This window comes from Ascaphus truei, unplaced genomic scaffold (assembly GCF_040206685.1).
Source record: "Ascaphus truei isolate aAscTru1 unplaced genomic scaffold, aAscTru1.hap1 HAP1_SCAFFOLD_1964, whole genome shotgun sequence".
Taxonomy (NCBI): Eukaryota; Metazoa; Chordata; class Amphibia; order Anura; family Ascaphidae; genus Ascaphus; species Ascaphus truei.
The window spans coordinates 31298-56210 of record NW_027454870.1 but is presented as its reverse complement, the minus strand read 5'-3'; the positions used below and the strand labels follow the sequence as shown (position 1 = coordinate 56210).

At 46.1% G+C, this 24913-nt stretch overlaps 2 protein-coding genes across 7 annotated transcripts in view; one reads left to right on the top strand and one right to left on the bottom strand.

The window, feature by feature from the left end:
* Positions 1-486: 486 nt before the first annotated feature.
* On the top strand, positions 487-13724 carry LOC142477121 (lamin-B3-like). The gene is made up of 8 exons (XM_075582178.1): positions 487-642; positions 1109-1234; positions 1350-1570; positions 2759-2984; positions 5254-5361; positions 6947-7066; positions 9100-9201; positions 11080-13724. Exons 1-8 carry the CDS (start codon positions 529-531, stop codon positions 11107-11109), a joined length of 1047 nt encoding a protein of 348 aa, XP_075438293.1. The 5' UTR covers positions 487-528; the 3' UTR covers positions 11110-13724.
* Positions 13725-19258: 5534 nt separating this feature from the next.
* Positions 19259-24913, bottom strand: part of LOC142477120 (endophilin-A3-like) — a 31936-nt gene continuing 26281 nt past the window's right edge. For all 6 annotated transcript variants that reach the window (XM_075582173.1, XM_075582177.1, XM_075582174.1 and 3 more), the window contains 3 exons: positions 23421-23524; positions 21570-21697; positions 19259-19981 (listed from right to left, as the gene is read on the bottom strand). In XM_075582173.1, the coding sequence (XP_075438288.1) occupies positions 19764-19981; positions 21570-21697; positions 23421-23524 (450 nt within the window). In that variant the 3' untranslated portion in view covers positions 19259-19763. The remainder of the gene's footprint in view (positions 19982-21569; positions 21698-23420; positions 23525-24913) is intronic.

Below are 24913 nucleotides of genomic sequence, written 5' to 3'. Positions count from 1 at the left end.
CCTCGCCTCCCCCGGCATTTAATTTAAATAATTTAAATGCCTTTGGGAGGAGCGCAGGTTTCAGTAACCGCTGTGCCCCCCCAGTTTGCGCACCCCTAATCTTGCCCATGGGTCGGCAACTCCAGTCCTCAAAGGCCACGGTCAGGTAGTGGGAATATCCCTGCTTCAGCACAGGTGACTCGGTTAACAACTAAGCCTCTGATTGAGCCGCCTGTTCTGAAGCAGGGATATCCCCAATAGCTGTCCTGTTGATGGCCTTTGAGGACAGGAGTTTGCCCCCTGTAATAAATCATTCTTGTTGTTGTGACCACTGGCGGGCCAGGGACAGCTGTTTGAACCCCACATTTGACACTTATTGGTGAGGCTCATCCGATAATGTATTGACATGTTGTACAGTATGCTCATTGTTACAGTATGCTTAGTTTTGTGCCATCATTTTCAATTCGTTAAACAAATGTCTGTGCTTTATTGGATATGACACCATCATCATGTTTGCATCTACAGATACATTATAGAAATGTTTCTCTGATGAGCAGAGGTGTGATAGGCCAGCAAAGTGAAGAAATGGAAGTGCTAGACAGTTTGTTAGAGTGTGAAATCAAGGAACAGATAGAAGCGAGGAAGGAGCAAAAGCTGGATCAGGTACAGAATAAGTGACCATTCTTACTTTATAAGACCCGATCAGCGTGTAGGTATTACATAGTGGGTTTGCCCGGCATTTTCAGTGACTGACTTAGGCATGTAAAAAATCAGCAAGGCGCACTCAAACCCCACAGCGCATCACAAAACAGGGTTACCAGTTGGTACGTCTTGAGGAGCGAAAATAATCCAGATCCCGCAATATGCAGGCAAATGTGTATTAATTACATATTGAGATTAAACCAACGGTTCACTTAATGGCACCTTCATTAGATTACTTATTCTCATTGACCTGACTTCAATAACTATGTATGTATGTATATGTAAAAACTTCTTGTTTTTTGAACACATGGAAAATAGATTGTCTAAACAATCTTTGATCTTGTTCTGTTTCACAACACAAGTCGAGTCCTTCCCACATCACTATATTGACACTGTTTTCCAACTGTTTTCGACCAATGTCCCACAGTTGGAGAACGCAGAGCTTTCCGCAGCAAAGAACAGCGATTATGTCAGCGCAACCCGGGAAGAGATCAAGGAAACGCAACTAAGGGTAGATACCTTAACCTCGCAACTGAGCCAATGTCACAAACAGGTACACTCCCGTTAACCAATGCAAGCATGATTCTGGTAATGGGGCAATCTAGAATGGCTGGCTGGAAGCCAAGAGCATCTTCCGTTCATGAAAACCCATTTTGTTTCAATGGTAGAACTCTGAGTTGGAGAACAAAGCACGAGAGTTACAGGAGATGTCTGACCGAGCACATGACCTGCACAGGAGACAGATGAGCGAGAAGGACCGACATGTGTCGGAAATGAGGCACAGGCTTCAGGCTCAGTTGGAAGATTACGAGCACCTACTGGATGTTAAACTTGCTTTAGATATGGAAATAAACGCATACAGAAAGATGCTGGAAGGCGAGGAGCAGAGGTACGTACACCTGATCTCATTACACACATTCAATCCAATGACCGGGCAGATCTCGGCGCTTTAGTTCTGTAATGGGGACATCTCGGGATTGGTGTCATAATATTTTGTCCACCTTGTACGTTCGCCCGTGATGCATGAAGCTTTCACATACAGATGTAGCAAGACCTTGAGCTCTCCATGAGCATGAGGAAGAATGCTGATCGTGACCACAAGGACACAGAGTCTTGTGGCCACAAAGGATCAACCCTACAGGGGTCCATGCTTTTGAATGGGACCCCGCAGTGCCAATCCTTCACTTGATGGGCCATGAGCTGGGGAGAGAAACACTACTCACATTTCAGATCAGCGCGCACTCCTGCTTTTTATTTACATGGGTTTGATGCAGGGGATTTCTGAAGCTGAACCCCATTCATTTCAGGTCCGGGGATCCCCTGCTTCTCCGCGGTTCAGACCTCGGTTGGGGGTGCCGGTATCTCTGTGCTGTTTGTGTCCTGCTCACGTGGGCCGTGACATGGGAGATTTAAACTTGCAAGACTTCTGAACCTTGAAGCAGGGGCTCCCTGTAGCTGAAATTAATGGGTTCAGCTCCAGAACCGCCCCCCCCCCCCCCGTTTCAAACCTCTGTAAAAAGTAACAAAGCGAGCGCTGCGCGGCAAGACAGACCGCTTCTCACCGCGCAGCGCTGGGACTAGTGGCTGGCCGGTAGGATTAACGCGGGAGGAGTTCCATTCAGCTGCGGGGACGTCTGCAATGTTAACCCTTCTGGGAAGTGTACGGCCCTCCCGGGTGTGAGGCCTGCATTAGCCGTTCCAATTTGCGGTCCCGTACAGCGTACGTCTTGCTACATTTGTAGATCACTGACATGCATTTCTTCAGAGTTGGCGAGCTAAACTATAGACTTTGGAGATGGTAGTTGTATGTTTGCAGGTACAGCTGTAGCGGCTGTTATTGCTTCCGCTAGCGTGTTGTAGCGGGATGCACAATGCGCTATCGGGAGCAAACGCCATTGAAAACTAATTGGACGCACACAAGGGTCCGGACCAGCGGCTGCAATAACATCTGCTGCATCTGTATTTATTACTTTAACTTTTTCAATAGTAGTTGGACCTTTCGCACCCTCCACAGTGTGCTACGTATCTAATGGCTTGTAATGAGAATGTATGTCTCAAATGCCCATCCGGGATCTAGGCTGAGGCTATCACCAGGCTCTTCCAAGCGAAGTCCAGTTTCTCGAACATCTACAAGTCCGACGGGCCGCATTCTGCGTGGGAAGAGAAAGCTAGAAGGGTCTGAGACAGCTGAAGGCAGAAGGGGATACAAGATCGTACAGCAGGCCAGCTCTACAGGGCGAGTGGCAGTGGATGAAATAGACCCACAAGGGAAATTTGTCAGGCTGCTGAACAATTCACAGGAGGTACATATGGCCAACACTGTGTGTTCACCAGGGGTGGGCAACTCCAGTCCTCAAGGGCCACCAACAGGTCAGGTTTTCAGCAATCCCTGCTTCAGCACAGCTGACTCATTGACACAGCCACCTGTGCTGAAGCAAGGATATTCTGAAAACCTGACCTGCTGGTTGCCATTGAGGACTGGAGTTGCCCACCCCGGTATATATGCATCTTGATTGATGACATGCAAGGGTATACTTCATAACTATTTGTGGAAAATGTATATATTTTGGCATATTCTATATAAATTGACGGCAATAAATAAAATATTGTAAATGATGAGGGATGTGCTCTCCACACACCTTACACTTTCAAGGGAATTATGTATGTCACGCTACACTATGTGGTTATTTGGCATCGTTTGTCCCTCCAACAGAACTGGTATACATGTTTCTGCTGTTTAAGTTACGAATGCTTCAGTCCCACTTTATTTTATTTCTTTTTATTTGGAACAATGGCTGCATGGTTTTCCCACAAAGATATAAGCCATAAACTATCATGCAGTGAAAGTAGCCAATCTATCTATATATTTCTCAAACCGTTGTATTCCTGTCTGTCCTGTCCCAAGGGGTAATCACATTGGACCTTTGGCCCGTCACTCCGCCTCAGGCCAATGAGATGGCTCCCTTGGCCCGCCCGCCACCGCACACCTCTCATTGGCCTGAGGCGGAGTGACGGGCCAAAGGTCACACACACACACACACACACACACACACACACACACACACACACACACCCACACTCCCTCTGCCCCCCCCCCCATCACGTGCGCCGCCCTGCACCAGCTCCCGGACGGAGGGGAAGCGCGGCACGGCCCTCCTACCCCAGCCGCCAACGCTCCCTTACCTCCCCGGCGCTCCCTTACCTCCCCGGCCGCTGGGGGCCAAGCAGCCTCCTCGGGCCTACCCCTGCCCTTCGCGCCCCCTGCCCTTCGCCCCCCCTGCCCCGCCCCCTGCCCCCCTCCCCGCCCCCTGCCCCCTCCCCGCCCTTTGTCCCCCCTCCCCGCCCTTTGTCCCCCCTCCCCGCCCTTTGTCCCCCCTCCCCGCCCTTTGTCCCCCTCCCCGCCCTTTGTCCCCCCTCCCCGCCCTTTGTCCCCCCTCCCCGCCCTTTGTCCCCCCTCCCCGCCCTTTGTCCCCCCTCCCCGCCCTTTGCCCCCCCATCCCGCCCTTTGTCCCCCCTCCCCGCCCTTTGCCCCCCTCCCCGCCCTTTGTCCCCCCTCCCCGCCCTTTGCCCCCTCCCCGCCCTTTGCCCCCCTCCCCGCCCTTTGCCCCCCTCCCCGCCCTTTGCCCCCCTCCCCGCCCTTTGCCCCCCTCCCCGCCCTTTGCCCCCCTCCCCGCCCTTTGCCCCCCTCCCCGCCCTTTGCCCCCCTCCCCGCCCTTTGCCCCCCTCCCCGCCCTTTGCCCCCCTCCCCGCCCTTTGCCCCCCTCCCCGCCCTTTGCCCCCCTCCCCGCCCTTTGCCCCCCTCCCCGCCCTTTGCCCCCCTCCCCGCCCTTTGCCCCCCTCCCCGCCCTTTGCCCCCCTCCCCGCCCTTTGCCCCCCTCCCCGCCCTTTGCCCCCCTCCCCGCCCTTTGCCCCCCTCCCCGCCCTTTGCCCCCCTCCCCGCCCTTTGCCCCCCTCCCCGCCCTTTGCCCCCCGCCCTTTGCCCCCCCTCCCCGCCCTTTGCCCCCCCTCCCCACCCTTTGCCCCCCCTCCCCGCCCTTGCCCCCCCTCCCCGCCTTTGCCCCCCCTCCCCGCCCTTTGCCCCCCCCTCCCCGCCCTTTGCCCCCCCCTCCCCGCCCTTTGCCCCCCCCTCCCCGCCCTTTGCCCCCCCTCCCCGCCCTTTGCCCCCCCCTCCCCGCCCTTTGCCCCCCCCTCCCCGCCCTTTGCCCCCCCTCCCCGCCCTTTGCCCCCCCCTCCCCGCCCTTTGCCCCCCCCTCCCCGCCCTTTGCCCCCCCCTCCCCGCCCTTTGCCCCCCCCTCCCCGCCCTTTGCCCCCCCCTCCCCGCCCTTCGCCCCCCCCTCCCGCCCTTTGCCCCCCCCTCCCCGCCCTTCGCCCCCCCCTCCCCGCCCTTCGCCCCCCCCTCCCCGCCCTTCGCCCCCCCCTCCCCGCCCTTTGGGGGGGAGTTTGCTCCAAGGCCTCATCTAGGTCATACTAATCACTTGACTTTGTCAGTGACTTAAATAATAATATTATTACAGCTCACAAAGTATACACGTCATTCAGTTTGATCATTTCTATTTAACCCTTTCTAAACAGGATCAACAGCTGCATGGATGGGGGCTTAGAAGACGTCATGCAAGTTTGCCCGAAACAGTGTATAAATTCCCCAGTCGCTTTGTTCTGAAAAGCAGTCAACATGTTACCGTAAGTAAAGTCACAACCTCGTGAAGGTGTGTAACCAAAGTTGTGTACTCCATTTCATTGTGTATAGTTCTAGAACTGATTTAATAATATTGTAACATATCACAGCTGGGATACAGTTTAGCTGTTCATGGCAGGACTGCTATTGGGTCCAAATAATAATAGCCCTCCATGTCTGTTTATGACCAGTGTGCAACATGAGGTATTGCTAAACGCTGTATCCTAGCTGTGATATTTTACAACTAACTTACCTTAAGTGGCTAAATGTGGTCATATTAGACTACCCAGACAGGCGTTACTTTAGGACAGGGGTGGGCAACTTCAGTCCCCAAGAGCCATCAACAGGTCAGGTTTTCAGGATATCCCTGTTTCAGCACAGGGGGATCAATCAGTGGCTCAGTCGAAGATTGAGCCACTGATTTGAGCCCCCTGTGCTGAAGCAGGGATATCCTGAAAACCTGCTGTTGGTGGCCCTTGGGCACTGAAGTTGCCCACCCCTGCTTTAGGAGGTCTGTTTAATATAATGTATCACTGCAGCCATTTATGAGCATATTTATCTATTTATATGAACACCTAAGTTGCTCAATCTTTTCACCAATTCAAATCATCTTACCTTGAAGACTAATTATCACCTACCTGTTATTGGTTAAAAGTATTAAGTATATAGGTATAGGGCTGGCTATTTCCACTGCTAAAATCCTCACTTTTTAATTGCCAATACAAATAAGTGATATACGTTTTAAATTGATAATGAGGAGTGGCTCCGTGAATAAAGATGAACTTTCATATACAATTTGAAGGTTCATTGTTAAAACATAAAAATGTGAGTAAAGAGACTGACTGTAAACAATGACAGAGTTAAATTCCCAGTGTCCGCTTCTTGTGACCTTGGGCAAGTCACTTTATGTAAAAATTCCTATGTGCTGTGTACCGCGTGCTATACTGTATCTATTGTGAAGCGCTGTGAGCCATTCGGGGGAAAGCACTATACAGGCATACCCCGCATTAAAGTATGCAATGGGACCGGAGCATGTATGTAAAGCGAAAATGTACTTAAAGTGAAGCACTACCTTTTTCCCACTTATCGATGCATGTACTGTACTGCAATCGTCCTATACGTGCATAACTGATGTAAATGTAACAGGCTCTATAGTCTCCCCGCTTGCGCACAGCTTCGAAACAGGTAGGGAGCAAATATTCCTGTTCAGGACGTGCTGACAGGCGCATGCGCGAGCTGCCGTTTGCCTATTGGGCGATATTTCCTTAATCGCGAGTGTACTTAAAGTGAGTGTCTTTAAACCGGGGTATGCCTGTATGAATGTTATCATTTATTTACAGTAATAAAATACGTTTTAATTGTGACATGCATCTGAAAGTGGATTTTTATATACATTAATTCTAATCGGTTCCTTTATGTAACTAAATATTTTGCTGACCAGATTTAAATGTTGTACACAGCGAGAGCAACCAGATGAGATTTAGACGCTACCACGTTAAACACCTCAATGTTTCATGCAGGTAGTTCCTACAGGATCACAAAGACACATTGTAGGGAGTAATAGTAGTAATAATACTGTATTTGTTTTAGATCTGGGCTGCAGGTGCTGGCGCTGTGCACACACTTCCCTCGGACTTGGTCTGGAAAGCCCAGCAGTCCTGGGGAACGGGAGACGATATGAAAGTTACACTTCTTGACGTCGATGGGGAAGTGAGTAATGAATTGATTGTTGAATGGTTCTTATTTGTTAAAATCCTCAATGTTTCCTATAGACGGTCTCTAACTTGAACAGAGTGGTCACTGGCTTGTTTCAAACGGTCAGTGTTTTCCCAAACCTCTCCCCGTGACCCACAGCAACACCAGCTTTGGGGAATAACAATGCACTTTTTTTTGCATTCAAGTGAAAAGTTAGGGGTCGTTGTCTCAGAAACCAGGTGTGGCCCCGAGTTTGGGAAACACTGACCTGTGTCATAATGCTTGTAGCAAACCTTTTGGATTTTGTTTCTTGGGAAATTAATAGTTTGTGTTCAATTAGGATTCTGACATTGTATTGGGAGATCAATCAAGTGTTTCACTTAACCTTAAATGTTTAAAACTGCTCCGTAGGCAGAAAGTTAGGATAATTATAGACAATTACATAGGAGCACTTTTCTGTCTATTACCTCTGTTGTACAGACGCACAATTCCATATTTGTAGTTGGCCTGCTACTAAGTATATTATTTTAAGAGGATGGAAATGTATATAAAAAACAGAAATAAGTTGTTTTACTGGCACTGCCTGCGCGCTGGCAATAGGAATTTGAAATAAAAGGTCTGTCGTTTGTAGAAATGAACAGTGAATAAATACCTGGTCGTGCTTTAAAAAAAAAAAAAAATTATTGTAAGCGGCGAAGCAATTTAGACGTCCAGGATGGAGAATAAAATGGGGACTAGAAAAAATTGTTGCCAAATTTTCGGGGACATCAGTTTGGATATTTAAAATGTTGGTTTTCCTGGATTTGCAAGATAGGGTTGTAGGAGCATTATAAAGTGTGTATCTATATCATTATCATGTGTATATACAGAGAAACATGCTCACATTCAGCTATATAAGTGGTATATTTTGTGTAGAGGAGTCTTGTGTTTGCTGTACAGTTAGTCCTCGTTTTACGACGAATGGCTTATCTGACGCTGTCCAATGCATCCCTATGGCCGGTTTTACGACGCCGGAATGGCTTATCCGACGCTCTTACGACGCTTTGCAAATTTGCAACATTATGTCAGAGAAATCATCCAGATCAGTCTGTGTGAAGGTTTTGTGGTATATTTATGTCTAACAGTTCTGGATTCAATAAATAGAATCTTTACATCATAATGTATGTGTGTGCAGCATAATCTTATTGTTTGAGTAAAATATTTTGTGTATTTTAGCATTAAAAATGCCTTCAGGAACGGAACGTTTAATTTAAACAGTGTTCCTATGGGAAAACGGGTTTCGCTTTACGACACTTCGCTATCCGACGCCATTTTGAGTAACGCATTGCGTCGGATAACCGAGGACTGCCTGTACTGCACACCGCACTCTTGCAAGCACACCTGCAGTTCAAGCAATATCCTGCATGTGTGTTTTTTTTTTGTTTTTTTTTTAATAAATCAGTTCTGTATTAGGAAAAAATACTTTTAGCATTTTCTGTTTAAAAAAAAAAAAAAAACAACTTTGAAAGACCAATTTTCTTGTAATCTATTTTAACAAGCATGTTTGTTCCTGTAGCAACAATTTGCTAAGGTACAGCCCCTTCATGTCCTGTCACAAACCCTGACAAGTAAGGAAGATGCTGCACACCTTAAAATAAAGGGAAAAATTGATAGTTACCGGTGCTCCAATGTTTGTACGAAAGCCTGTGATCAGTCCTGAATAGATAATAAAAGAAACATAGGGCACAACGGATTTAGAATATCCAAACTCATTTATTGAGCCAACACAACGTTTCGACCGTGATGGTCTTTATCAAGTGACATTGTCTCAATCAGTTGACATCTGTCACAAACCCTGGCACACCCCTTTGTGAGCCCTGCCCTCCCTCTTTGTAAAAGTGCTCGAGCATGATCTTTCCAGCACATTCAGTGAAGCAGGAGAAAACGACCAGACGTGCATAGCAGATTTCAAACTTATTCGAGTGATTTGTCCATAAATTTCACGTGTATATAATGTAAAATTGTAACAACTCCTTTTACAGCAAATGTGTATATGTGAATGTGTTTAGGAATCTGCTGATCGAGCCATCTATAGAATAAGGAGAGGTGAGGATGAATCCGAAGAGGACTTATTTGAGGAGGCTGTAACAGAGGGTCCATTCCACTCCCAGGTAAAGCCATGGATGGCACCAATCCCCCCTATGCAACTGGCGTATATGGACCAGAAGACTTGTCCATGTAACTTCTTTAACGTTATTTTTGCCATTTTCTTTGGTAAATTAGACCAAAAGAAGAAAAAAAAAATGTTGTTCAGTTTCATGATGATCTCCTAGCATCGTACGCCAGGAAGTGTCAGTAGGTGAGATACATGCAATGTTCTGTGCCTGCTGCCTTCCCAGGGTACCTAACATGCATGGGGAAGGGGGAGTCTAACTTTCTCACTTCATCATTGCAATTGTCCATGTCCTAATGGTAGTGGGTGTATGTATATATTTACGTATGTACGTACAGACCATACACTTGAAGGACTTCTGCAAGGAACGCTCATGTCGGCCCATAAAAAACTTTGAACTACTGATTTAATGCATCTGGCCAGAATCTCTTAGCCCAGAGGGTGCTGCAGTCCTCCAGATGCCCCAACAGGTTGGGTTTTAAGGATAGCCCAACTTCAGCACACGAAGACTGAGCCACCTGTGCTGAAGCAGGGATATCCTTAAAACCTGACCTTGGGAGGGAAGGGGGGTTGGAGAGGAAGAAGAGAAGGGGATCTGGAGGATTGGAGTGGAACACCCTAGTCTAAGCCTGACATTTTTTGGCAGGCTAGATCACTCCTGCAGCTTAATTGATACCCAAAATGATGGCATACAATGTGTGCACCAAGCAACTCCTGCTAACTCCACCAGTTCCATATCACCTGTATGACGTTCTCATGCAGGCAGAGGAAAATGAACGTGTATAGAATCAATATATTGTTTCCATATCCTAAATTTTAGCTTTTAATGCATCTTCAGTGGCTGCTGCACAATGGTAGAAAATATAGCACACCATGTTTGTGTCCATGTAAAGTTTATGCCCCACCCGTACATGAGCAGAATACACTTCTATATATTTTGTTGAATAAATGTACTGCTTGAATTTGTGCTTGATTATCTTACATTCTAGAAGTAAAAAAACAGTGCTGTGCAGCAAAACACTTCTATACGTGTCAGCGGCCATTAGTACACAAGTGTTTTTGGGGTGTTTCATTGTGCAGCTGAGTGCAAGATAACGTCATGGGCCTTTTGCTAAACTTCTCAAACTTTTTACTTATGGCTTTTTAAAAAAAAGTTGACAAGGGACAAAAAGGCCCAAATGTTATATCCAACGTAACAAATCATTTAGTACATGATGTATTTTGTCAAGTTGGTTTTAGCACTGGGGCCTTTTTGTCTCTTGTATACATAAGGTCACAAACTCAGCAGCACTCCAAATGACACAAAAAAATATATACATGCACACCCTGTAGTGGATTTGGGTTTTGATCTAACTAAGGCTGCGTTTATAGTGGCTTGCGACGGCGACGCAACGTAGCTCCAAAACAAATCAATTGACTCCGTCGCAAGCGCTTATAGTAAGCGCGATGGAGCGACATCGCGACTAAATTTGGAAGCCGGGTAAATTAGATTTTTTTTATTTTAAGAGATCGTCGCCACGTGACTGTCTCTGAACCAATAACTGCCCTTGTCGCCAGCGACTCGCTGCAAATTAAATTATAACTTTCGCTATTGGCGACGGTGACGTAATTGGTTGCGTCGCCGGCACTATAAGTGCGGCCTAAGACTGTGTATACTGTAGCATTTTTGTTTTTTTATAAGTTGACTCACCATTTTGTTGCTGCAAACGTTAAATCCTCTATGTACATCCGACTTAATTGGACTAATTTGCACAAATGCTAAACACTTCGTAATATACAAGTAGTCTAGACTCGTAGTTTGGTCTCAGTTATAAAAGCATATCTTACATTAAATGTTTTGATTCCCCCCCCCTCCTTTTCCTTGTTTTTTTTTTAGTCCGTGGATCCCAGTTGTTCCGTCATGTAATTAAAGCCAAAGTAAAATCAGGTGGCGTTTTTTGGTTTTCCCTGAATGTGAACTTCTGCTACTGGAATATTTGGATTCCGATTTGTTCCAATCTTCTACTTTAACCGATTGCCTAAGGAATGTGGCATTTTGGGGGGTGGGGGTTTGTTTTTACTGGAGCTTGAAGAGTGAAGAACCATCCTCTGAAACATGTCTTTCATTTTAGCACATTGTACAATTAAAAGGTCTGTAAATTGGGAAATTACTTTATTTTTCCATGGGTGAATTGGACAAAGGAAATACACCTCCTAAAAGCTTTCCTTTTGTAAAGTGAAAGCAGTTGCACTGTTCAGGCATGGGGGAATTTCTCCTGCAAGGTAGCGACGTTGCATAAAAAGCTGTGATGTGTTTGTGAGCTGCTGACAATCTTGTTCAGAGCACTTTTTAAGTGAGCCCAATGAGTTTTGTTTTTAATTCTGACGGCATTTGTCTCCACTAACAATAACCGTTTATTCCTGCCCCTGACTTAGTTTATTTTTTTTTTTATAGGTTTTCAATACATTTTCTGTTGGCTAGGGGGAAAACGCCATATAATAGGTGTTTGGTGCTTTTTTTGTATTTATTTATTATTATTTATTATTATTATTATACACTTTGCACTATTATATGTTGAATGTAAAAATGTACAGCAAAAATAACTCAAACTAGTTTAGTTTTTGGCTGTTCAAGCAATCTCCCTGAAGATCTGCCTTATTAAGGCTGCGGTATATTGTCCTGCAGAAAGGCTAAAACATCCAGTGCTCATTTGGCACGTTCTAGCCAAGCAAAGATGTTACTTAGGCAGAACAAACCCCATAATGCACTTGCCCTCATTCTCTCACTTAGATAATGGTTATCGGTAAAGTTACCAGGTTTAGAACACCCTCCAGGGGAAGCACTATTGGCCTGTAGGAAGCCGCAATGACATTAGTTGTGGCTTATTAAACAACCATGTTACCCAACTGCCTGCAAAACCAGGAAGTGCTCACTGCTGAGGTTACTAGTGCGAACTCAGGAACTGGGGGTTCCTGGAGGTGAATAGAACACGATTCTGATCTGGGGGACCCCACTTCCCACCCTGCTAAAAAGAGGGGGGGAGTAAAGGCTACAGAAGGGGATTTCGGCTTTAATCTTTCATTTGCAGGGTTGTGAATGCCATTAACAAAAGAACAAACATCTGTCACCAGTTGTTGATCAGTCTGTAAAGGAGCAGATAAACCAGTGGCAGTGTTAACTCATTTGTTCAAACTAGGTGGTGGTTTTTTGCTTTGGGGATTCCCTTGTTCCCACAATACTTACCGACGTTAAAGCTCAAGGGAAATCAAAATGGCCACTTACCTCGCAGTACCCGGGGGACCAACAGGAAGTCTCAATGTCCTCCGTTGCGGCCTCGTGTTGGACGGCCCTTTACCTTTCCATGAGAACACCAGTAAAGGGCGTATGCCAACGTGGCTGTCCAGGCCGTTTTAGGACAAACTTCCACCATTGAAGTCCTATTGGGATTAAGCTATTAAACGCATAACACTTCGGTTAGGTCAGGGTGGTCCTACGTAGGGAACGCGTCTCAATACAGAATATTCTTCTTTTTGTTTATTTTTTCAGGATTAAATGACCAGCTTTTTTTTTTTTTTTTTTTTCTCCATCCGATTTTTAGCAATTGTTTTAGACGATGGGCTTCCTGTAATAACCCAGTGGGCACAGCAGTGATATTTTGCTGGCACTCAAGGGGTTAAGTGTTATTTAGCCTTCAGAGAAACATGTTAAGTCCCATCAAGGTGCAATTTTGCCCCATATTTATTTTTATTTATTTTTTCTTTGTATACTGGTCTCCAAATATGTTTGCTTTGCTTAAATGCTCCCTATGGGTGTGGTAACGTGCAGTCATATCCTGATTTAGAGCAGTAAAGGAACACATTGTCTGAGGTTAGTAGACAGTCTCTATCTGTAGTTAGGTTCCAAATGAAATGCAGAACCATAAGCCTGGGATCCTTTCCCACATTATTCTTAGAACAGGGCTGGCCAACTCCAGTCCTCAAGGGCCACTAACCGGTTTTCAGGATATCCCAGCTTCAGCACAGGTTGCTCACTCAGTCCCAGCTTCAGCACAGTCAGTCTTTGATTGGGCCACCTGTGCTGAAGCAGGGATATCCTGGCCTGTTGGTGGCCCTTGAGTACTGAATTTGCTCACCCCTGATATAACCGCTTAGTACTACGATGTTGCTGGCCTATCTAGTTGGCAAGAGGTTTAATTTTAAGACTATTTGCTTTGACACCCTGTCATGTTCTGCGCTAGGCTTTCTTGAAATGCCGGTTGAAAATCTGAAATGCAGATATTAGATTGTATTCTGTTCACCCACACTGTAAGGTTCATTTTTCACCCAAGATGTGTTCCGTTTAATGAAACACTATATATATATAAATATTTATTTATATAAATAGGGGTTTTTGGAGTTATGTATTTTTATTTATTTTGTTTGCTAGGCTATAAGCTATGTATGCAGTTTGTTACTACAGAAAGCAAAACACACTTTTACTGTATGTCCTATCATTTGTTTCCAATTATTTTAATATGATAAATAAAGGATGTTTTGTATTTATTTCTTCTGTCTTTATTTAACATGACCTCCAATATGAAAAAGCTGCAAAATGACAGAGCTAAATGTAATGACATTAATGTGCAATGTTTAACTTCTTACTTCCTACAAAGAAACTTTGTAATCTATGCATTGCTTGAACATTGCATTTTGATATTTAGCATATCACAGTGCAATAAAACCATTAACTTTTTTTTTTTGTGGCTTTTTGAAATTCATTGTTGATACAGAGCACACATTTCATACAAACTTGTTTATTTTTTTTGTTTGTTTTTTTTACGGATAAAGACTTTGAAACCTTTCTGGTCACTGTAAACATACAGCTATGACGCCACGTTTCACTCAATATGCTTTTTGTGGTCGGATTAATTTAGCTGATAAAACCAAGGTTTCACTCTTGCACGTACCCTGAATCGTAATTACTAATTGACGTATGAATTAGACATTGTTTCAAAAGACATGGTATTGGTTAATACAAATCCTATTGACTATTTAAGAAAAGATTAGGTATGATTTAAGAAGGTTATGATGGAAAAACACTATGGAATTTCTGTAATTATCATTGGGTTTACAAACTTTCTTGCCCCTGCATTACCATGGCATGCTCTTTTGACAATGCAGCAGATAAGTATTGCTGTTTGGGAGCTAAAAGATGACTTATTGACATTAACTTCTATACTGCCATTTGGACTACATAACAACCCCCCCCCCCCCCCTTGATATTTTCAAGGTAGGCCAGATGTTCGCTTTGGTCGGGGAAAATTGAAATGGTTGGTGTGAGGAATGTCGCCTGCTGATGTGGAAGGGGTACTCCTTTTCGTCCGTCACTATAGTGACTTTTTAAAGTGTGATTTGAGAACGTATTGTTTAATGGTTGTAGTTAACATACTGTAGGCCTATAACCAGCTTGAATGAAAAACATTGCAGTTTCCTGCATCTTAGGGTATGGAGGGCAGGATATACAGAAACAAATTGCTGTGTAAGATTTCTATAGCGTTGCCCAAACTCTTGGCCTAAAACCTACAGTTGGAGCTTTAGTTAATCTAGAACATTAACTTTCCAATTAAATAAAAATGTGTGGATTTTTTTTCCCTTTCCACCCCCCCTCCCCCATCCATCACTAAGGGGGATATTACTCTGACAAACCCCACTGACCTTGCAAATGCATTCAATGATTACTTTGTGGGGTGTGCCACTAACTTATTAGCGAAACGCAGCACAAACCCCAAACATGAATCTCATCCTGGGAGTATCCCTACAGTCCCACCCCCTCCCAACACTGCCCACAATTTTCAATTTAGCCCAGTATCTGAAGAGGAGATTACACAAGCGCTCCTCAAACTAAAACTAAGCAGCCAATGTGGACCCGACTTACTACAATCTAGGTTCCTACGACTTGGTGCCCCAGCCATTGCCAAACCAATTGCTTCCATAGTCAACTCTATCCTGTCTGCAGGCCATATCCCTAAGACCTGGAAAACTGCCAGAGTTGTCACAATCTTCAAAAGTGGGGACAAAAACACTGTCTCAAACTACAGGCCAATCTCACTTCTCCCAATTCTATCCAAAGTTATGGAAAAATGTGCCCACTCCCAATTAAGCGATTTCTACACCAAGACAAATTTCCCTAGCCAATTCCAGTCTGGGTTTCGTCCCAAACACTCCACCGTAACTACCCTGCTAAAAGTTTGCAATGAAATCCAGTGTGGAATGGAACGGGGACAACTCACTGGTGCAGTATTCCTAGATTTTGCAAAGGCTTTTGACACAGTTGATCATGTTATCCTGCTTAACAAACTCCAGAGCTCTGGAATAGGGAAACATGCTTTAAACTGGTTTCAGTCCTACCTATCAGGAAGATCCCAACCTGTATCCATCTCAGGCTCTAACTCCAACCCCCTGGATATCACCTGTGGTGTCCCGCAAGGCTCTGTTCTGGGGCCCCTACTCTTCTCAGTGTTCATTAATGATCTTCCCACAGCTTGTAAGGAAGCCTCAATACACATGTATGCAGATGACACAATCCTATATGCACACAGCCATAGCCTCTCTGACCTTCAACACATACTTCAGTCTGACTTTTTGAGACTCGAAAACTGGATTTCCCAAAACAAATTGTTTTTAAACACTGACAAGACTGTAACAATGGTATTTGGGACCAAGACTAAATTTGTAAAGCTTCCAGTGACTGAGCTCCTGATTAGAACCAACGCTAACACCACCCTAACACCTGTCACTAGTTTTAAATACCTGGGCTTATGGTTTGACTCCCACTTAACATTCGGGATGCACATTGATACCCTGACAACCAAGACCTATGCCAAACTAGGGGTACTTTACAGTAACAAATCCTCCCTAAGTCTCCTGGTCAGAAAGCGTATTGCACAGCAGATGCTAATGCCAATTATTGACTATGGAGACATAGTATATGGCTCGGCTCCTCAAACCCACCTTAGCAAACTTGACACCCTCTACAATTCAATTTGTCGTTTTGTTCTCCAATGCAACTACAACACACATCACTGCGAAATGCTCAAAGAACTAGATTGGTCATCACTAGAGTCTAGGCGCAAAGTTCACCTTTCCTGTCTCACCCTCAAATACTTTCTGGGCAAGCTACCCAGCTACCTGAACAAGCTCCTCACCCCTACCACATGCAGCACCTATCACCTGAGATCAGACTCCAAAAGACGATTCATGGTCCCAAGGCTCAACAAAGTATCCGGACGTTCCTCCTTCTCCTTCCGTGCACCCCAAAACTGGAACAAAATACCAGAGACTCTCATATCCACCACCAGCTTAAGTTCTTTCAAATCTAAGGCTGTCTCACACTTTAATCTGGTCTGTAACTGTTTCATACGCTCATAATATATATTTTCTTTAACTGTGCATGCAATGTCTTGTTTATAATGTATACCTTGTTCATTTATGTAACTGTACTTGTAACCATGTATTATTTGTTTTACTCTGTGCCCAGGACATACTTGAAAACGAGAGGTAACTCTCAATGTATTACTTCCTGGTAAAATATTTTATAAATAAATAAATAAATCTACTGACCATCTATCTATATATTTGTCAAAGCGTTGTATGCGTGTCTGGTTGTCCTGTCCCTAGCAGCAATCACATTGGACCTTTGGCCCGTCACTCCGCCTCAGGCCAATGAGATGGCTCCCTTGGCCTGCCCGCCCCCGCACACCTCTCATTGGCCTGAGGCGGAGTGACGGGCCAAAGGACACACACACACTCCCCCCCCCCCTGTGTCTCCCTTCCCGCATTGCCTCCAAGCTCACACCCCGGCCGCTACAGTCAGCGGGGGAGCGGAGCGAGCGCCCGGGACACAGCGGGGGAGCGGCCACAACACGCTGCCTCCCGCCTCACATCCACGTGGGAGCGGCCGGGTGAGTGAGCGAGCAGGTGGACGGGTGAGGGAGCGGCCCACAACAGGCGGGACGTTTCGGGGGGGGAGACAGACGGAAGGTTTCAGGGGGGGGTGGACAGACGGAAGGTTTCAGGGGGGGGGGGACAGACGACAGGCAAACACTGGGGGAAGGTGGAGCAAGCGGCCACATGATACATTGTCACTTACCTCCCCCCCTCACCTCCCGCACCCCCCCCACTTCCATTCCACCCCCTTCACCTCCTGTCACCCCCCCTTCACCTCCTGTCACCCCCCCCCTTCACTTGTCACCCCCCCTCCACCTGGCACCCCCTTCACCTCCCCCCCCTTCACCTCCAGTCACCCCTTTTCACCTACCCCCCTCAACCTCCCCTTCACCCCCCCTTAACCTTCACTCCCCTTCCCCCACCTCCCCCCTTCCCCTCCTCCCCTTCACTCCCCCCTTCCCCCACCTCCCCCCTTCCCCTCCACCACCTCCCCCCTTCCCGTCACCTCCCGGCAACCCCCCTTCACCTCTTCCCCTCCACCTCCCCTCCACCCTCCCTTCACCCCCCCTTCACCTACCCTTCACCTCCCCTCAACCTCCCCTTCACCCCCCCTTCACCTTCCCTCACCTCCCCTCAACAACCTTCACCTCCCCCCTTCCCACCTACCCCCTTCGCCCTCCCCTCCGCCCCCCCCCCCTTCACCTCCCCACACAACTCCTCACCACCCATCCGCCTCCCCTCCTTCAACGCCTTTCGGCCGCCTTCCCGCCTCTGCCTTTCGCCCACCTGCACTTCTGCCTTTCACCCGCCCACCGCTCACACCCCTGCGCCACACAGCCGCCGCACGCACTCAAGACACCCGCCACACTCGACACCACCTGCCGCCTCCCCCCCCCTACGCAACAACATCACTGACCAGCTGTCACCCGCACTCGCCACACACCCGCCGCCTCACACCCTAGCAGGACCCCGACCCACAGCCAGCACTCACTACCCACGCGCCACCCGTACTGAACACCCACCCGCCGCCTCACACACGCTCACACCCTAGCAGGACACACGCCTCACATTTTTACATCACTTATGTCACCAAAATATACATTGCACTGTGGTGTGTTTACAATAAACCATTTTTATACAACATCGTATTACATTTTCTTCCATCTTTCTTTTCAACATTATTATCCAACCTTTCCAACAAATAGTCACCTATTGTTCCACGATTTATAAATAATACTACCTATTACGGATTTACATCCCGGGCAACGCCGGGTATATCAGCTAGTAACTTATAATAGAGTGCTTTCAGGAATACTGATCCATTATTATAGATGATAAAAAAAAAATTGGCTACAGTTATGTAACCCTCACCATTAGTTAATGTTCCTTTTTTTACATTCTAACGTCCACCCTACATATGGAGGAAAAATACACGACCTGTACAAAGTTGTAAGAAACAGTGCAACAATGGTTGTTCATAATCTGCTGTTTGCAAGAAGTCTGACATCACCAAGACCATGAATATGCAGCTATGCACGATGACCCACTGCTGTCCCCAAAAACCAAATAACACTTGTCAGGTCTTTTTTTTTTGCTGTCTTTTGATCCTCGTGCTGCTCGAATCTGCTCTGGCTACCAAATGTTTGCTAGTAAAGCACCTTTATGGGGCTTACTCATTAAAGAGCAAGAATTTGCAATATGGCGCAGTTACTTTTTGTCTAAACCTTAAAAAGTCTAGCAATTTTGTTTGGTGTTTAATCTGCGATTTGCACGTTGTATAAGGGAATTTTCAAATAAGGTGCGAGAGAGGTCGACAGTGAAAACTACTCCTTTCACTTTGTATTCTATTATTATTCTCTCCTTGTATAATGTTGACACTATGTAATGAAATGAGAATTAAATACATTTAGTTGTGCATCCGTACTTGTATTAGTTGGATTTCTTTACATTAAAAATGCTAGCAAATGAGTTTATTTATTTATTTATTTTGCCTAGGTACTCCTGATGCAATATGGCAAGAACTCCAACTTTTATTGCGTCCAATTGTCTGCAAACAATTATTCATTTTAAGAGTTAAACATACACTTCGATAAAAGAACACTGATTTACCAACGTTTTGGAAACCAAAAAAAAAAGGACGTTAATGAAACTCAAGTTACTAATATATTTATTAGATTTGGTCAAAAAGACATGGCATTTACGACTCTACTCTTGATGAATATTGTTCAACACATATAAGAATATTCACAGTTAAAGGTTTATTAAAGAAGCAGACACTTTCTAGAAACTACTGATATCTTCACAGTTTTTTAAATAACACTTTTTGCGAGCTATTAAAAAAAAATCCTTCTAAAGAAGTCTGCTCGTGAAGGAAGTATAATTAGTCACCTATGAAAAAACATAGAATTCTTCATACAACAGTGAGGACAAAAATAGATTGACATATTCATGTAACAGGATGTCATTTTTTTCCCCCCCATAAAATAATATAAAATAAATACATAAGAGATGAGACATACTGTATTGAAATAAGTGACTTCATACTCCAGCCAGTCATACTTGAGTAAGTCTCTTAAGTAGCAAGGCGTTCACAGAATGCCACATTGAAAACGTTTTTGTGACATCCCCTTTGAGGAGATGAAATGGTCTTAAGTTTTATTCTGCTATTGACTCTGGAAGAGGTACCACCAGTTCAACATAATTAATGGGGAAGAATCCGGATTTCCCACTGACCATGCCTTCGAACCAGTTCTCGTCGATTTGGTTAGTTAAAGTAATGATGTCACCTTCCTTAAACCCAAGTTCACCTTCGTTTTCTGGGTCAAAGTCATACACGGCTCTGCAACAGGGTTGGTCCAAGTGCACAGTCGAACCTAGATAATGTACAGAGTGAAGATTTGCTTCGTTAGATGGGTGCAAATAAGTGTCCCACCTTATCAGTGATATATCAAATAGTCCACGGTCCAGTTCTTTTGTCAATTTATTCAGAGACAATAGAAAACACTCTTATACGGCCTCATTTCAGTCTGTTACATCAGGTGTTCAGGCAGACATATAGAATTGGGTTATAGAGTGGAGAATCCTTAGCTTGGTTGATGATAAATGATTCAGCTGCAGTTTGATGATAATGATTCTGCATATACATTTCTGATGCTGGCTTATATGCCATTTTACTGGCTTTAGGCTACATATGTCTTCAGTCAATCATTAATATGTAAAGCAATATGCCTTCACATCCTTCTATCCATTGTTCTTCAAAGACTAACAAGATACCTATCGTAATTTTGATTTACGAAACTCCCTTGTTCTTTCACTAAGTAACTATAGGATTAGCTGTGTTCCTAATTTTTAAGATCGATCTCTATTGTATTGTTTTACTAATTAACTAATATTTGATTACAAACTCATGGCCCTATACTATTCAACTCAGCAGATATTAAACATACCAAGTTTTATACAAAATGGCAATGAATTAAACAATATACAGGCATACCCCGGTTTAAGGACACTCACTTTAAGTACACTCGCGAGTAAGGACATATCGCCCAATAGGCAAATGGCAGCTCACGCATGCGTTTGTTAGATCGTCTTGAACAGCAATACCGACTCCCTACCTGCACCCGAGCTGTGCGCCCCTCCCTGCCCTTTGCCCTCCCCGCCCTTCCACGCCCCTTGGGCCCCCCCCCCCCGCCCTTCCACGCCCCCCCCTGCCCTTCCACGCCCCTCCCCCCCGCCCTTCCACGCCCCTCCCCCCCCCCCCCCGCCCTTCCACTCCATGCCCCCTGCCCTTCCACGCCAGGGCAACGCCGGGTATATCAGCTAGTACCTAATAAGTAAACATGGGAAGGATCCCGGGAGTAATTTGATTGCCAATATTGGGAGTTAGGAAGGAATTTATTCTTCCCCTTTTGAGATATCATTGGATGATGTGTCACTGGGGTTTTTGTTTGCCTTCCTCTGGATCAATACACTGTAAGTACGGATATAGGATAAAGTATCTAAATTCTAGCATAGGTTGAACTTGATGGAGGCATGTCTTTTTTTAACCTCATCTACTATGTAACTATGTAACTATGTAACTACAGGAGGGCCCGGCTCATACGGCGGGTTCCGTTCCAGGCCGCCGCCGTAAAGCGGAAACCGCCGTAACGCGGGGCCCTGCTGTACTGTATTGTACCTTTGAAAACAGAGATGCAGAGCTGTAAACCGACAGTTTCGCTGACAAATGGCATCTGACAAGGAGTTGCGCAGGCGCTAAAACTGTTGTTTAGTGACAGCCGGATACTTTGCTGCTGTGCGCGTCATGCCGAAAATCGCCAGAATAACGGAACAAGCGCCGAACCTAATGGATATGGGTATACATTGGCGGAACGTCGTATGAGCGGAACGCCGTATAGCGGAGCGCCGTAAAGGGGCGCCCTACTGTATGCTCCTGTTTGAAATACAGAATGCCACCGTTACCTGACAATGTGACAGAAGAACTGCAGGAAAGGCCATTGTGAAGAAGCTTTTGAGTGGACTCCAAGGTTGCAGTTAATATCGCTCTCGGTGGTAACTCTCGTCTTGGGCGAGTGGATGCTGTGTTTATTCTGAAAGCATAAAACAATATGCTAAGCTTTCCCAATGTCAATTTCAAGACACAAGAACAGCTTTTTGTTTTCAGTGCTATTCAGAGTAACAATCTGGCAACAGGAAAACAAGAGAATAATGTGGATTTCAAAATGTTTTTACTAGAATCTTAAAAGAAATAGTCAATTACAGAGTGCATGTAAAAATATATATAATACCCTCTCAGCAGTGGCGGACTTCCTGTTAGGCCCGATAGGCGGCAAAATATTGGGGCAGGAAAAATGTCCGCCCCCGTACACATTTGCTGGGCTCTTGGGGCCCCTCGGGCCTGATGGGAAGGCAGTTACCTGTGGCGGCCGCCTCCTTGCTGCCAGCCTCTTTCTTGTTCCGATTCGCAGCGTCGGGACATCCCATGGCATCACAAATGACGTCATGACACCATGGCAACGCGGCGATGATGTGCGACGTCCGCGGCGTCATTTGACACTGCGATTCGGAAGGAGGAGGGGGGGAGGGGACCCGCCACATGTAAGTGCCAAGGGGTGGCGGCTCTTCAAATCCGCTGCTGCCGCTCGAGGAACCGTTGTGAACCTTATTAATCCCGTTGACCTCGGAGAACCCTGGGGATAGAACAGTTAGTGTGGATACACAAGAGAAGGGTAAACATTTATAACTGGCGCTTAGTCTCAGAAACACCATGTCATATCACAGGGCTGGTCCTCAAGCGCCACCAACAGGTCAGATATTAAGGATATCCCTGCTGAGTCAATGATGACCTTAAAACCTGAGCTGTTGGTGGCTCTTGAGGCACAAGGGGATAAAGTGACTTGTTCAAGGTCACAAGGAGCCGACACTGGGATTCAAGCCAGGGTCACCTGCAGTGACATTACTCACAGAGCCGTGCCTTCAGCCCATGTCTTTAGAACAGGGGTGCGCAAACTGGGGGGGCGTCCCCCAGGGGGGCACAAGATTTTCTAGGGGCGGGGGGGGGGGGAGGGGGACGTGGCGGTTACAGAGGCCGTGCACTCTTCCCCAAAGCATTTTAATTAAATGCAGGGGGGGGGGGAGGCGCGAGGCCTCTGTTAGTCTCTCTTACCTGGTCTCTTCGGCAACGCGCCGCCATGACAACGTGGCATCGGGGTCAAAGGCAACGCGTTGCCATGCCGAACAAGACGTCATATGACGCTGCCAAAGCTCAGAGCCAGTAATGGAAGGGGGGCGCCAGCAGGGGGGGAGAGCTGACAGGGGGACGCAAACAGAAAAGTTTGCGCACCGCTGCTTTAGAATATGCCTAAATACTGTCCAGATTTGGCTCTATGATCTCTGTGTCCAATTCCTTATTTAAATAAGGTGGATTTTGTTTATTGTAGTTGAGATATTAATAAACGTTAAGCAGTTTCCCTCACTGTATTTATTGTATAATACACAGTGGCGGATTTAAAAAAAATGGCGCGATTAGGCACTTACGTTGCGCCGCCCTCCTCGTCCAACGCCGCGCCATCCGTAGCAATGGCAATGGGACACCGTGATGTCACTTTGCATTCTGGCCCGCGCCTGCATGATCGGCGCTTTCCGGCTGCTTGTGCGCATGCGCAATTAGCAGAACGCGCATGTTGCCTCCAAATTCTGCCGCCTTAGGCCTATCGGGCCTCATGGGAAATTCGCCACTGATTAATACACCACCTGCTGACCAATGAGGTCTGTCGTTTTTCCAGCGCTGAAATGGAAGGCTGTTACTCTCACCTGTTTTGTAATTTGCTGTGAAGGTCTTCTAGGATCTGAGCCGATTGCTTGTGATAGTCTAATGCCGCTTCTATGAATACTGCCAGCTGGCTGACTTGTTCTATCTGGAACAAGAGCAGTTTAAAAGGTGACACTGCATGCGCATTTTCATATTTCCCAGAATCCTTAGCTGCAGTGGAAGCATTGTATGCTAGGAGATCATGGTGAAAAAGCAGGACTGCAAACCTGTCTCAGACATGTGAATGTCAGGACTGCCACCTTCTGTTGAAGACGATTCCGGAGACTTTTTGCAATTAAATGTAATTTTTGAAATGTATTAATTTTATTTATATATTTACTTATCTTGCCTTCTCCGGCAGCGGTATCTCCTCAAGCGAGGTCCCGTCAGCAAGCTGCCGCCACGTCAAATTGCCATGACAACGTGACGTCGCAGTGTCAAGTTGCCATGACAACGGGACCGAGGCGACACCTGATGTCCCGTTGTCACGGCAACACGACGCTGTGACATCACGTGACTTCCGGAGCCGTGTTGACGGGACCCTGCAAGGGGAGGTGGCGAGGCCCCGTGCAGAGATTTCACAGGTAAACCCGTAGCCCGGAGATACGTGGCCGAAACCCGTAGACTCCGCGTCAAACCCGGTGTGGTGGCAACCCTGTCACAAGTGATACTTTTGTTTGACATATAGTTTAACAATGTGTCACTAGAGGGCAGTATTTAAAATCATCTCCCTATATTTTGAGCCTAAGGGGCTTATTCACTAAACTTAAATTTTTCGAGCAATATTGCTTGTGTAGCTGTTCACAAAGCTTCGATAACATGGCAAAATCGCTTGAAAACGGCTTTTTTTTAACGAGCCATAGCACTCTGGCTATTACAAGCCGTGTGGTAGCTCCAAAAATGCCCAAACGAGCATATTTTTGCCAGCAACTGCTATTCACAAAGCTCCGGGATGCACCTCGCGGGTTACACACTCGCATTTTTTTCTCTCGCTACCTAAAGGGTGGCGAGATTGGAATTGCGATTTGCATCTGACGGAGTTTTAATTTTATTTTTTTTACTAAAGAGGATTCACTCCGGGGGGTCTCCAGAGCGGACCCACATTCATTTCAGCTCCAGGGAACCCCGCCTTCAATCCTAGGTAATAACATTATAGCCCAGCTTCATTACCTTAGTGGTTAACTGCTATGGTAATCAAGGGGTTAAATAGCAGGAACTGGTTTGTTCGTGGTAGAGGGCATAGTTGCCCCCGGGGAGGGTGGTTAGGCCTCACTGGAGGGGTTAATACCTTCAAATGAAGAGGTTAACTCCTCCCATGACCCTGCCTGGCAGCCTAACCACCCACCCTGGGGCAACCGCAAGCTTTAGCCACCCACTCTACTACCAACAAACCGAGTAAAGCTATTTAACACCTTCATTACCTCAGCGGTTAGCCATTAAGGTAATTAAGTGTTTTAATTTTTGAGAACATAGTATTGAAGCAGGTGGTCTCTGG